The 13,028-nt window shown below is 46.4% G+C and overlaps 1 protein-coding gene across 1 annotated transcript in view; it reads right to left on the reverse strand.

Annotated features, from left to right (window-relative positions):
* DCDC2C (doublecortin domain containing 2C) overlaps nucleotides 1–13,028 on the reverse strand; it is a gene marked incomplete at both ends in the record, with an annotated part of 36,317 nt that overhangs the window by 16,468 nt on the left and 6,821 nt on the right. The window contains 2 exons of the mRNA XM_080916107.1: nucleotides 3,828–3,956; nucleotides 8,270–8,346. Coding sequence (XP_080772233.1) covers nucleotides 3,828–3,956; nucleotides 8,270–8,346 — 206 coding nt within the window. The remainder of the gene's footprint in view (nucleotides 1–3,827; nucleotides 3,957–8,269; nucleotides 8,347–13,028) is intronic.

Here is a 13,028-nt window from a genome sequence, read left to right on the forward strand (position 1 = left end):
TGACTGAGAAACACTGAGAGAAATGTTCAACATCCTTATTCATCAGGGAAATGCAATTCAAAACATCCCTGAGATTCCACCTCACATCAGTCAAAATGGCTAAGATCAAAAACTCATTCAGGTGACAGCAAATGCTGACAAGAATGTGGAACACTCCTCCACTGTTGGTGGTATTTAAAGCTGGTGCAACCAGTCTGAAGGTTCCCCAGAAAATTGGACATAGGACCCAGCTGTATCACTCCTGGACATACACCCAAAATATGCTCTAACATAGAACAAGGACACATGCTCCACTATGTTCATAGAAGCCTATTTATAATAACCAGAAGCTGGAAAGAACCCAGATGTCCTTCAACAGAGGAATAGATACAGAAAATGTGATATATTTACACAGTGGGGCATGACTCGGCTATTAAAAACAATGATTTTATAAAATTCTTAGCAAATAGATGGAACTAGAAAATATTCTGAGTGAGGTAACCTAATCACAAACACACACACATGGTATGCACTCACTGATAAATGGATATTAGCCCAAAAGCTCAGATTACCTAAGATACAATTCACAGACCACATGAAACTCAAGAAGAAGGAAGACCAATGTGTGGATGCTTCAGTCCTTCTTAGAAGGGGGAACAAAATACTCACAGGAGGAAATACAAAGACAAAGTTTGAAGCAGAGACTGAAGCAAAGGCCATCCAGAGACTGCCCCACCTGGAGATCCAAACCATATAGAGCCACCAAACCCAGACAATATTGCAGATGCCAAGAAGTACATGCTGATAGGAGCCTGATATAGCTGTCTCCTGAGAGGCTCTGCCAGATTAGAACAAATACAGAGGCTGATGCTCACAGCCAACCATTGATCTGAGAACAGGGTCCCTAAAGGAGGAGTTAGAAAAAGTATTGAAGGAGCTGAAGGGGTTTTTAACCCCATAAAAACAATAATACCAACCAACCAGAGTTACCAGGGACTAAATCACTATCCAAAGAGTAGAAATAGACAGACCCATGGCTCGCGCTGCATATGTAGCAGAGGATGGCCTTGTTGGGCATCAATAGAAAGAGAAGCCCTTGGTCCTGCCAAGACTCTGATGCTCCAGTGTAGAAGAATGTCAAGGCAGAGAGGCAGGAGGGGGTGGGTAGGTAGGAGGCACTCCCATAGAAGCAGGGGGAGGGAATAGGGGTTTATGGAGGGGAAACAGGGAAAGGGGATGCACATTTGAAATATAAATAAAATATATCCGATAAAAAAAAAGGAAAACAAAACAAAACAAAAAGAAGTGGCAAGCCCAGGAAACCCAGAGCAAGCTTGGAAGGAAGGCCATGGGCCCCCAGCAGAGGTGGTATTGCAAAGGCTAAGACCAGAGAAGCATAGCTTTGTGATAGTGGTGTTCACTACTGAAACCTGAGAAGGCGGCTTGCCCAAAGCCATCTTCAGTCTTATGGGGCAGAAAGCAGAGCCAAAAAGGGTGTCCCACCAAAACCAGAAGTGCTGGAGTGGCCAGGCAATGTGATGGGAAGGATTGCCAGTGGTAAATAAAAGGAGAGGGAAAAAAAAACATGAGAAAAGCAGATTTGAAATAGAATAATGAGAACAGAATTATGAGGTGGTGAGAAAATGGTTAGAAGACAAATCTCTGTGTGGAAGACTCTGGAACTCTCTTCAAGGAAAAGATGGGAATAAGTATGATGTATAAGAAAAACTAAGATATGGGGGTGAGAAGACATGCTAACATCCAGATTAAAAGTATCTAAAAACTCAGTTAAAATAAAACAGAAAAGGAGGAGATGTGTGGCCGTGAAAGACTAAATTTCAGAATTAAAGAAGGAAGTTGGGGATTGAAGGACTCAAGAGATGCTCTAGAGAGTGCAGAGAAAGCTCGTCCCTCAGCATGACGCCGAGTATGGCCCTGCACAGGAAGAGTGCACAGCACACAGAGCAGCTGGACCAGTACCAGAGAAGGAACTTCGCAAATGGAAAATACATGAACAAGTGAGGTCGTGTAACTAAACAACGTACCCTCTATCTCAACATTAGGCACAGCAGTTGGAAGCATTCTACGTAAGTTACTGTTGATGAAGCTCACTAATTGAGGAGTATAGGGTCTGGGGAGATGGCTCCGTGACCTGAGCATCCAAGATCGGTTCTTGGAGCCAGAGAAAGCCAGGCATGACTATGCAGTTGTAATTCCCACCATGGAGATGGGAGAGGTGGGAGGATCCCATGGGTATGATGGACAGGCTTACTTAGCAATTCCCCTGGTGAAAGGCCCGACCTAAAGAAAACAAAGTGATGGCTCCCAAGAATAACCTGGCAGAGACCTCTGACTTACACCCCACATGCACATGAACGCACACAAATAGGAGAAAGAGAGAGAGAGAGAGAGAGAGAGAGAGAGAGAGAGAGAGAATATGATAAACACCTCTAGATGTCTCCAAACTTTTGCTTTAATGGCCAATTCAACTACTTTCCCAAAATAAAGGTATAGTTTGACTCCCTAGGGACTCAGAATCTTGGTGATGAACCAGGGCCCTCCTGGTTCATTCTCACAGCCCCTTCAACCTGTCCTGCTAGCCCATCTCCAGTCCTTTGGGATTCCACTGACCCATAGAACTTCTTTCTAGCAGGTACACACAGCTGCCACACTAGGCAGGTAGAGGACCTTCATCCTCCCTTCCTGTCCTAAATTCCAGCATCTGCAGACTTACCCTTCATCCTGCTGCAGCCCGCCTGTAGGAGTCACTGTTCCAAGCTCATCTCCATTCCCTAGTCCTTTCCCACCTCCCCTTTTGGGCTCTCCTTCTAGCCCATCTCCATTTATCTGAGACTCTCCTGTCCCAATGGACAGAACAGCTCTTTATCAGAACCCCACAGCCACCACACTTGGCTGGGACCCAGGTACCCCTCATCCCCCATACATGGCTAAGATTCAGATTAGGCAACGCCAACCAAAAAAGGGGAACATCTACCCAACAAAGATGACACTGGATGGCTACACCAAGAAATCCCTCAAACATCATAATCCTAGTGGCCTAGATCCCAGCCCAATGACACTAACATGAACAACCAGGACAATATGGCTCCTTCAGTGACAGATTAGGACCTTCCCCCATGCACCATATCTATCCAGACTTTACCAACCAGCATCACTGCTCCTCTGTTGGCACATACAGCATGCCACACTGACTGAAGCACTGAGCACTTAGGTAAACTAGAGAAAGGTATCAAAAATGGATGTTTTTATGATCACAAAGTTCAGTTGATAGAAAAACAAGATTTGATCCTAAAGCTCTGGCTAGAGGCTGTGGTGCTGGGCTGATTCCTTTGAGCTCTTTTGCTCTGTATAAGCAAAACTTCCTCACTCATCTTCTGTGTCTTGTCTTGAAGACTGATTCCTCACATGGTCCCCCAACTTCTGTAGACCATTACCAACTACAGCACCTCCTCCAGCTGCTGCTCACCTAAGAAGAGGTTCTGGGAAGCAAGGTTCTTTGGTGGTGGTGGTGGTGTGTGTGTGTGTGTGTGTGTGTGTGTGTGTGCACAAAGAGGGATACATGTGTGATAGAGGGCAAGTGTAAAGTCAGAGGACAACCTTTTGGGGTCAGTTCTCTCCTTCCATGCCCACAAGGGTTCCAGGGATCAAACTCAGATCATCAAGTACGTGGGCAAGCACTCTGCCCACTGAGCCATCTTACCTGAGGTCTTCTGCACAGCCCAGTGTCTGTTGAATAGATTGGTTAATGAAACCAGCTTAAAATAAAGGTAGGACACCCAGCTCTCTGCCCTCCCCTGACCCCTAACCCTGACATGAGAGCACCTTACTTTCGAACTCCTCCTAGAGGGAAGACTTTTTCTCCAATCATGGCCAGCACGCTATTCCAATCTGACAAGCTGAATTTGGGTATAATGATTTTTATAGGAGGGATAAATAATCTTCCATTTGTGAAAACACTGTAAGGGTAAGAGAAAAAAAGCATCATTACTGCCTTAAAACCGAAGGGAAACACTGCACTCAAAAAAAAAAAAAAAAAAAAAAAAAAAAAAAAAAAAAGGAAAAAAAAATAGATGTACTTACAGAAACGCAAAAACATTCTGATACGCTGATTAACCCTTAAGAGTACACGGAGTCCTGCAGGACAGTCTTCGAGTCCACTGACACAATGATTTTAGGAAAAGTAGTGTTTTGTTTTGTTCTGTGCTGTGCTGTGCTGGGGTCTCATACAGCCCAGACTGATCTCTAGCTCTCTGTGCAGCCAAGAACGGTGTTGCCCTTCCGATGCTCCTGTCTCTACCTCCAAGCGCTGATATTATAGGCATATGCCACCACTTGTGGCTTATGAATCACTAAGGATGGAACCCAGGGCTTTCTGCATGTGAGGCCACATGGTTAACAGCTGAGCTCTGTGCACAGCTTGGAAAGCATCTTTTTATATAACTAAAGGTGCCAAAATGAATGTGACATAATTATACTTCCCAAAAATACATTTCCTATGATGGGTAAATTAGGGAAAAAAATCATATCCAGATCAAAAATTAAAAAAGAGATTATCTGTAAAAGATGCAGGCACATTCCTTGTTATAGAGCCTAGACATACTTTCAACAGAAATGCTGTATGATCCTCTGAATAGTCGGCAAAATTCCTGCCTTACTCTCAGTCTCCAGGCTGCAATAAGACCCCAAGAAGCTTTTTTAATTCTTCCCATGTGGAGAGAGGGGTACTGAGAAGCTCTTCAGAGTTCAACCAAAGTTCCTATTTCATTTGCTTTGCCCAGCAATCACCACTCCTTGAAAATAGTTTCCAAGTCTCATAATTTTCCTTAAAATAAGGTAACACATTGACCATGTGTGGTGGTACACATTTGTAGCACATGGGAAGCTGAGGCAGGAAGATGCTAAGTTCTGGTACCACCTGGACCACATAGAACCTGTTTTTTATTTGTTTAAGGCTTATTTCTTTTAGCCTATTCTTTAACAGTGTGTGAGCTAAACTTTACAACTCAGGCTTGAAAACTTCTGGAAGTTTCTTTATGTTACTTGCTGTTGTTTCTCTCTCGCTTGTCTGTTTGCTTGAGGTGGGAGAGGTTTTTTTCTTAAATATGAATAACTTAGACTATGATAAAGCAACCCAAACACTTTTACTCAAGAACCAATTCAAGTTGCAAGCTGAGTTGAATTGGAAGGTCCTCAATGCTAAAGTCAATGCCATGGTCTCTAAAGCTGATTCGAGGACAATATGACTCCATGTCCCACCACCCATCCCTGATGGACAGTGAGCTAATTAGTACAAGTCTCCATCAGTTTCTTGGTCTTCTCTGACCTGGTACCTATAGCAAATACCCATCGGAGGACGGGTTCAGATGAAGCACCAGAAGACAACTGAAGTTGCTGCTGCTCTCTTTGGGCCTCAGCTTCCCCACTTCCAAAACTGGAAAACTGAAGAATTTACATCAGCTGCTGATAAACCAGCCGCAAATGAATCCCAGTTTGCTACTGTCTCAGAAAGGAGGAGACAGGGCCTCAGTGAACACAGCACAGGTTGACCATTGGGTGGCCTCTAAGCCTATCCCAAGAGTCGTTTACACATCTCATTTATACAATATGAGTCCTCATTGCAGCAGGGACAAATGACAGATACTTTAGAGTAATGGTGGTTTGGGACTCTAACTTTCATCTTGACCAGAAGTTATCCTCACCTCTACCACAAATACAGCTTCAACAAACCCAATGATGTGGTGCAGGTAAGGGGGAGCTAGTCCCTGGTCTCCTCCTCCACAGGAGCAGACAGATTTTTTTCTGTGATTAACAGCAAAGACCACTTTGACTCACTCTGACACACATAACTTCTAAGTGTTCTAAGTGTTCACTTCTTCTGCCAAAATGCCTCCAAGGCCAATGCCACCAAAGTTGCCCACTTGTGTAAACCATCACCACCACTCCTAAAGAGGAGAGCCACATCAGCCAAACAACTCAACTCACATGGGATTCCACATGCTTATACTCTGTCCTAGTTAGGGTTTTACTGCTGTGAACAGACACAGTGAGCAAAGCAACTCTTATAAGGACAACCTTTAGTTGGGGCTGGCTTACAGGTTTAGAGGTTCAGTCCATTATCATCAAGGCAGGAGCATGGCAGTGTCCAGCCAGGCATGACATAGGAGGGGTTGAAAGTTCAACATTTTTCTTCAGAAGGCAAAAAGGGACAGACTGACTTCCACGGAGCTAGGATAAGGCTCTTAAAGCCCATGCTCACAATGATACACTTCCTCCAACAAGGCCAGACCTCATAATAGTGCCACTTCTTGGTCCAAGCTTATTCAAACCATCACATACTCATTGCATACACTGTTGTTAAACTTCGGGTCCAGGTCTCACAACTAAAAAACTGAAGAGCTGCTGAGATGGGCAAAGTCTCCAAATAGATCTTTCAACCTGAAGCTTTACCGAGAGCCTTAGGCAGCTGGTAATGGCCAGACAGGCAGCTTCCCTGAGAGCAGTACCACAGACATGATTCTGACACAGTCAACCTCTACCTATAATCAAGAGCATGATCTTAACTGTCACCTTGTGTCCCTGCCTTCTCCTGCTCACCAACAGACTAAATATCTGCCCTCTATCCCCAGTTCTAATGACCTCACCTCCTTAGCCTAAACCACTCTCCTATGCAGAGCACAGAGTCCCTGGGAAACCACTCACAGCATTTAGAGACTTCTTACCAGCAAACTTCTAAGAAAGTGTTTTACAAACTGAGAGGGCCCACTACAGAGTGTCAGAGGTGGGAGATGTCCTTACAGAGTGTTGATCTCAGAGGCCAGAACCAGGTCCCCTGACTCTGAGCCTCAACCTCCAACTCCAGCATAAAAGACTTTACACTTCTATGGTCACAACCATTCATGTGATGCCTCTGTGTCCCACCAAAGAGCTCCAGGCTTTCCCTCCACAGAACAAAAGCCACACTTCACAAGCCATGCCAGCCTTGTTCCTTCCACTGCAAGGAAAGGTCACAGTCCTCCCTATCCTAAGTGCCTGACACTGAACCCCTAACTTCCACATGTTTTCACAGACTTGAGTTCTCCAGGCCAACATGATCAGCTTTTTCTGTGGTGGAAGAATGCTGCATTTAGATGGTTATTTGGGTCCATCTAGTGGAACTTCCCAGCACTCCCATAAGGAGGTGAAATACATCTTCTGCAAGAGTCACTGATATACTGGGCCTTGAACCCAAGCTGAAGCTATGGAAATGTGTATCTTCATCAGCCAGGACTCACAAGCAAGTTACATTTCCCAAAGATGAGATGTGATCTACAGAGAAAGATGTTGTCTGTAAAACTCAGAAACACCAGGACTTCTGTTAGAGAAACCCAGATACTTTTTGAGTATTTTTTTAATTGCCTTTACCGTATATGCATGTGTGTGTGTGTGTGCATACAGATATGTGGGCACATGTACCTGTGTGTACACGTGTGTGCTTGTGTATGCCACAGAATTTGTGTGGAGATCAGAAAGCAACATGCAGGAGTCAATTCTCTCTTTTTACTATGTGAGTCCAAGGACTGAGGTTATCCGGTTCGATAGCAAGCACCTTCACTCACTGAAGCAATGCCCCAAAACCTTTATTTATTTTTCATTTGTACATGTGTGTATAAATGGGTGAGTACAGAACCAATGTGGAGATCACAGAAGTCAATTTTTTTCTGGCACCTTTTAGTACTCAGGAGTTGAATTCAGGTTGTCAGACCTGTGGCCAAGTCTCTATCCACTCAACCATCTTGCCAGGCTCCCAGTGTTTACGTTTTAAACAAACTGCACATTACTACAGATCCAGAAAGGCTTCCTATGGTGAGATTCTGGTTCTCTGGAGGCTTGTGCCTTTTGGGGGTACTATGGGAACTCCTGGCCTGTGTTTCTAAATGATTCCTTCTAGAAACTGAAGGTGAGGGACTTTCAAGGCACAGTCCTTGAAACTTTGAAGAAAGAGGGAAAAGCAAAGCTTTTTTAACTGTCTCTGTTTTGTTTTTGTTGTTGTTGTTTTATTTTGTTTTGTTACCTCAGGGAAGCTACTGCAGATGGTGGCACCCTACTGGATAGCATCCTCAGAGAAGGATGCTTGAGGGCTGATGACAGAGAAGGTGGTATGTGGTCAGCGAGACGGAGGAGAGGAAGCAGAAGAGGATGTGAGGAAGGGGCTGAGAACAGGTGGCCCAGCTGGAGAGCACTGCCCCTAAGGAGTCATGCTCCAGTTTTGTAGTCATGACACTGAACTCACTTTATGTATCGGGATGTCCTGCTCTGTGTTTGCCACCTGGAAGGCACGTTGATGTCACAATGTACCACCGGCTTGATCTGCAAAAACAAAAAACAAAAAGAAAAAAAAAGAAAAAAGAAAAAACCCACAGGGCTCAGAGTTCAGTTCAGATGAGCAAATACTAGTCAGTACCAACAATAAGGGCAACACAACCCCAAAACCACCAGGTCTATAGACCACTGAGGATGGGTCCCCAGGAACTCAGAGAGGTGGGTGTGTACCAGGGGTCCAACATCATTCCATTAGGTGCCAGTAAGGGCCATGTCCGGGTAATGTAAGCTGAAGGTCATGCACTCCAAGAACTGGAGGGAGACACACAGAAAAGGGTTACAAAGTTGAGGAGGGCATGTGGCTCATACTAAAGACAGACCCAGTGGTACACCCAAGAAATGCATAGTGGTAGTCAAGGTGTCTCCATGGTCTGCTGGACAAAGTACAGGATAAGAAGTAGAGGAGGTGGCTTTCATTTTCAGACTACAGAGTGGAATATGGTAGCCAGGTGGGACATTCTCCAAGCCTACAGGGCTCTTTCCTAAGAATGAATGTGCAGAGGCAAGAGGAGGACATTCTCAAGACTTCACCTCGGGATGTTCAAATAGGAAGCAATTTTGGGGGCCCTGGCTCAGAAGAGCAAAAGCTCTCTTCTTCCAGCCCATTGGCTAGGAGTGCACAGAGAAGCAAAAGGAGAGGATGTCGGGAGTCAAGGCTACCCCTGTGCCAGACAGCAGACTGGCCAGAGACCCTGTGGGCCACTCCTTGCTATCATGAGTTGCCAATACCACTGGTCTCTATTCCTCAATCCACCATGTGAACAGTATAGAGCCCTTTCTCACATCTCACCCCTTGTCACTGTCACTACCACCACAGGCCAGCACCCAGCATGGCAGACCCCACCTGGGGCATAAGGCCTCTAATAGTGTGCCTCCCTGGCACACCTATCAGCCTCTTCATCCTCTGTCATTTGGTAACCCTGACCTATCTCGTTTCCATATAGGCTGCAGGATTGGCAAAATATGAGGGCTTGTGGCTCAGCATAATCCAGGCCCTCCTCTCTCTCATACTTACTGCCTTCTAAAGTTCAAAGTTATCTCTAGAGTGACATTGAGGAGCCATCTCTCACGAACACCTCATGAAGCCTGATGGGCTTTCCCGTCTCACACAACATACACTGCACAGGATGCTATCTTTGTAGGGTTATTCAGTGTACTTCACATCTCACACACTATCAGACGGTCTCTTTCAACTCCTTAATCTGCTAAGCCCTCCACTTTCTGATCTGCATCTATCTAGAGGCACAGAAGGACTTTGGTCAAACACCTCCATCCCACACTTTCTATATGGTTCTTAGACCAGGATGGGGGCCTTGCCTCTACTGAGACCTTTGCTCTACCAGTTCCCAAGTCCTGCTTTGCTCTGCCTGTCCAGCAAGGGGACTTATTGGCGTGCTCCATACTCACATCTCTCCCTCCCAAACTGTCCCCACCTCAGCACTAGATAGCATAGTCCGCCAAATTGAGGAGCTTGTCTGAACATCTCAAGAGAAATAAAAAGTCACCAATAAGTTCACTTCAAAGACAGAAACAGAGAAGGAAATAAGAAACAGCCCATCACACAACACAGAGGCAAGAATGTACCGACACTGACCACTGGGAACCACATTTAGAAGAAGGGAGGGAATGTGACATGCCAGGCCTGGAAGAGGGAGGGGTACAGGCTTTGACATCCACTCTACCCATTGGCTACCAGTGGCTATAACAGAGATATATATGACCAGGAGGCAGAAATGGGACAAATCTCACAGACTCACAGGTAGGAAGTCACAGGCTGAAAGCTGGATGACCTGGGTCAGATCATAACTCTAGCAGGCAGAGCTGAGTAACCTGAGTAGCAGCTCGCTAATTCTAACAGTGGAGATGATAGACCTTATAGAATTATCATAATTAAATGAATGTTTTATAAAAGGCATTGTGTAGTACCTATCAGATTGTAATAAGTACTTCATATTAATACAATAGTCCCTAACATGCTCAGGGGAGGAGAGGTGAGTCCATTAGACATCTCAGTCTTAGGAGAATTACTGACCACCCTCATACACATCCAATCTAGACCTCATCATAGATAACAACAAATCCATTTGGGCAACACTGAAGGTGAGGGGCCCTTGACCTCTTCCCATACCTGGCTCCTCTCAGCTAAACCACCAGCAACTGTGTCAGCTCTCAGAGCCACATCTGGGGCCCTGGTCCCTTGTCCCTCACCCATCCCTAGCCACTCTGTCCACATCCAGCTCTTCCTAACTCATCTCTGGCTGTCTCAACCGTGTGTGCACACATGTGTGCATACATGTGTGTTCTGCTCAAGTATGCACACATGTGGAAGCAGGTAGTCAGCCTCAGGTGTCATGGACTGCCCCCTATGATTGCATTTTTAAGGTAGGGTCTCTTACTGGAACTGGAAGTAATTAACTGATGAGTCACGGATGGCCACCCTCAGGGATCCTCCTGTCTCCATAAAGGGGTGAAGAGAGTATAAAAGCCAAAAGTCAAAGAACATTGCTGCAAAATAACATCTTCCAGGCAAAAACATTCCATTTATAAACTCACAGTAGCTGTGATTGCCAGCATATGACCTGCACAGATCAGGCCAGCATAGAGAAGAGAGGGACTTAAGAGACCCACCCCAAGCTACAGAGATATTAGTAGTTTCTGACTGCCCGGAGAGGCAGTGTGTCACATAGCCTGTTGCCCGTGCTCCAGTGGGTGCCCATGCCCATGTGGGCAGCATTAATTAGTTTACAGCTGTGAACCGCCAGACCCAGTGTCTGTTGTTTTGTTGGGGTTTTTTTTAACTTTTTACTGATTCTTTTTCACATCATGCACCCCAGTCCTGTTCATCTCCCTATCCCCTCCTATTTGCCCTTTGACCCCAAAACAGAAAACACACAAACACAAAGCACAGATGACATCCATCATGAGAGCTGTATCTCACAGAACATCTCTTGCCACACGACTTCACTTCCAAGTGTTAGCACAATGAGTCGTTGGCCTGGTTCAAGAATTCTGGCTTTTGTGACACTCTGAGTATTGGATCCTCATCTAGACTCCTCCCAGTCATCCTACTGTTGCTTTGTGTCATGGAGACCCTGCAGCTTTGGATTAACAGGACTGGCCCTGTCACACAACCCAACTGTTATAGATGATATCGGATTTGGGGTGGGCCATCTCAGAGCCCTGGACCTGAGCCTAGAAAGTAGCTGAGCTGCTCAGCCCACCTGCTCTCCCTTTTGGGCACCACCAGGGGGAGCTCTCCAGCACTGCTCTTGCTAGGCCACCAGTGCTACCTTCAGCAGGAGGTAGGGTTAGCTAGCCTTCTCTTCTGTTCTCATGCCTTCAGGGCCAGCTCACACGCCCTTGCCTTCAGAGCCAGTTGCACTGTGCAAGTCTCTGGGGGGAGCCCACTCTCCCAGTGCTTCAGAGCTCTGAGTACTTCAGCCAATGAAGGCCAGGGCTAGCTCACTGCTCTCCTGACTCCAGGACCAGTCACAGGTATTGGGGGCAAGTGGGAGGAGGCATCACCCCTGCACCCACACCACCTCAACAGCAGATGCACGGCAAGGCCAGCTCTCCGGCACTCCTGGGGCTGCCCAGACAGCATTTACTTGCTCTCCCAAATGCTGCAGCTGGCAGAGGGGTAGAGCTAATTCTCCTGAGCTCACAACCCTGTGGGAAGCTTTCCCAGTTGTCAGTGGGGGTGGGGATTAGGGGGCATCATCTCTGTACCCATGCCATCTCATGGCAGACAAGTGACTGACTTGGCTCACCCACACCCCTACTGTGCTGCCTGAGTGAGGCAGAGGGCACACTCTCTTGAGTGCTGCCAGCCATGAGAAATGTGGCCAACTCTCCAGACCTCTGCATCCAGTGAGGGGCGGGACCAGTTCTGCACAGCCCCTAGCATCCAGGTGGTCCCCAGAGGCTGCCCAGACCAGGGACATCCTCATATTGTCTAATGGTAATCTGAGCCACAAGCATCAACACCAACCCCTGCCATTGTGTAGCCACAGACCCAGACATGGCCCTCAGTGGCAGCTCTGGCTGTGACCTCATCTTGGCTCCAGGTGGCATGGCTGCCCACTCACAAGAGACTCCTCCTGTCCACACTTGAGTTTCCAGTGCTATCCCTCTTCATAAGGTTCAGTCTGTTCCACTTCTCTTCCCCATCTGTTCTCCACCTACATGCACACCATGGTGGCTCCTGCTGTAGGCTGGCCACATAGCTGGCAGGCCCCCTGGGTGACATCCTACATCTATGGTATGTAATGTGCCGACATGCCTGTGCCATGCACTGGAAGGCAGGTCTGTGGGTGGCATGGAAGTCTGAAGACCTCTGTCTGTCTTCCTCCTAGAGTCTACTACCTGGATGATTGGATTGGATATTGGATTGGATTGGATTGGATTGGATTGGATTGGATTGGATTGGATTGGATTGGATGATTGGATTGGATTGGATTGGATTGGATATGATTGGATTGGATTGGATTGGATTGGATTGGATTGGATTGGATTGGATTGGATTGGATTGGACTGGATTGGATTGGATTGGATTGGGATTGGGATTGGATTGGATGATTGGATTGGATTGGAGGCAGGGTTTCACTTAGCCCAGGATGTACTCAAACACACTTTGTAGCTGAGGACAGCTTTGAGCCCAAATCCTCCGG

This window comes from Micromys minutus, assembly GCF_963924665.1.
Source record: "Micromys minutus genome assembly, chromosome: 1".
NCBI lineage: Eukaryota > Metazoa > Chordata > Mammalia > Rodentia > Muridae > Micromys > Micromys minutus.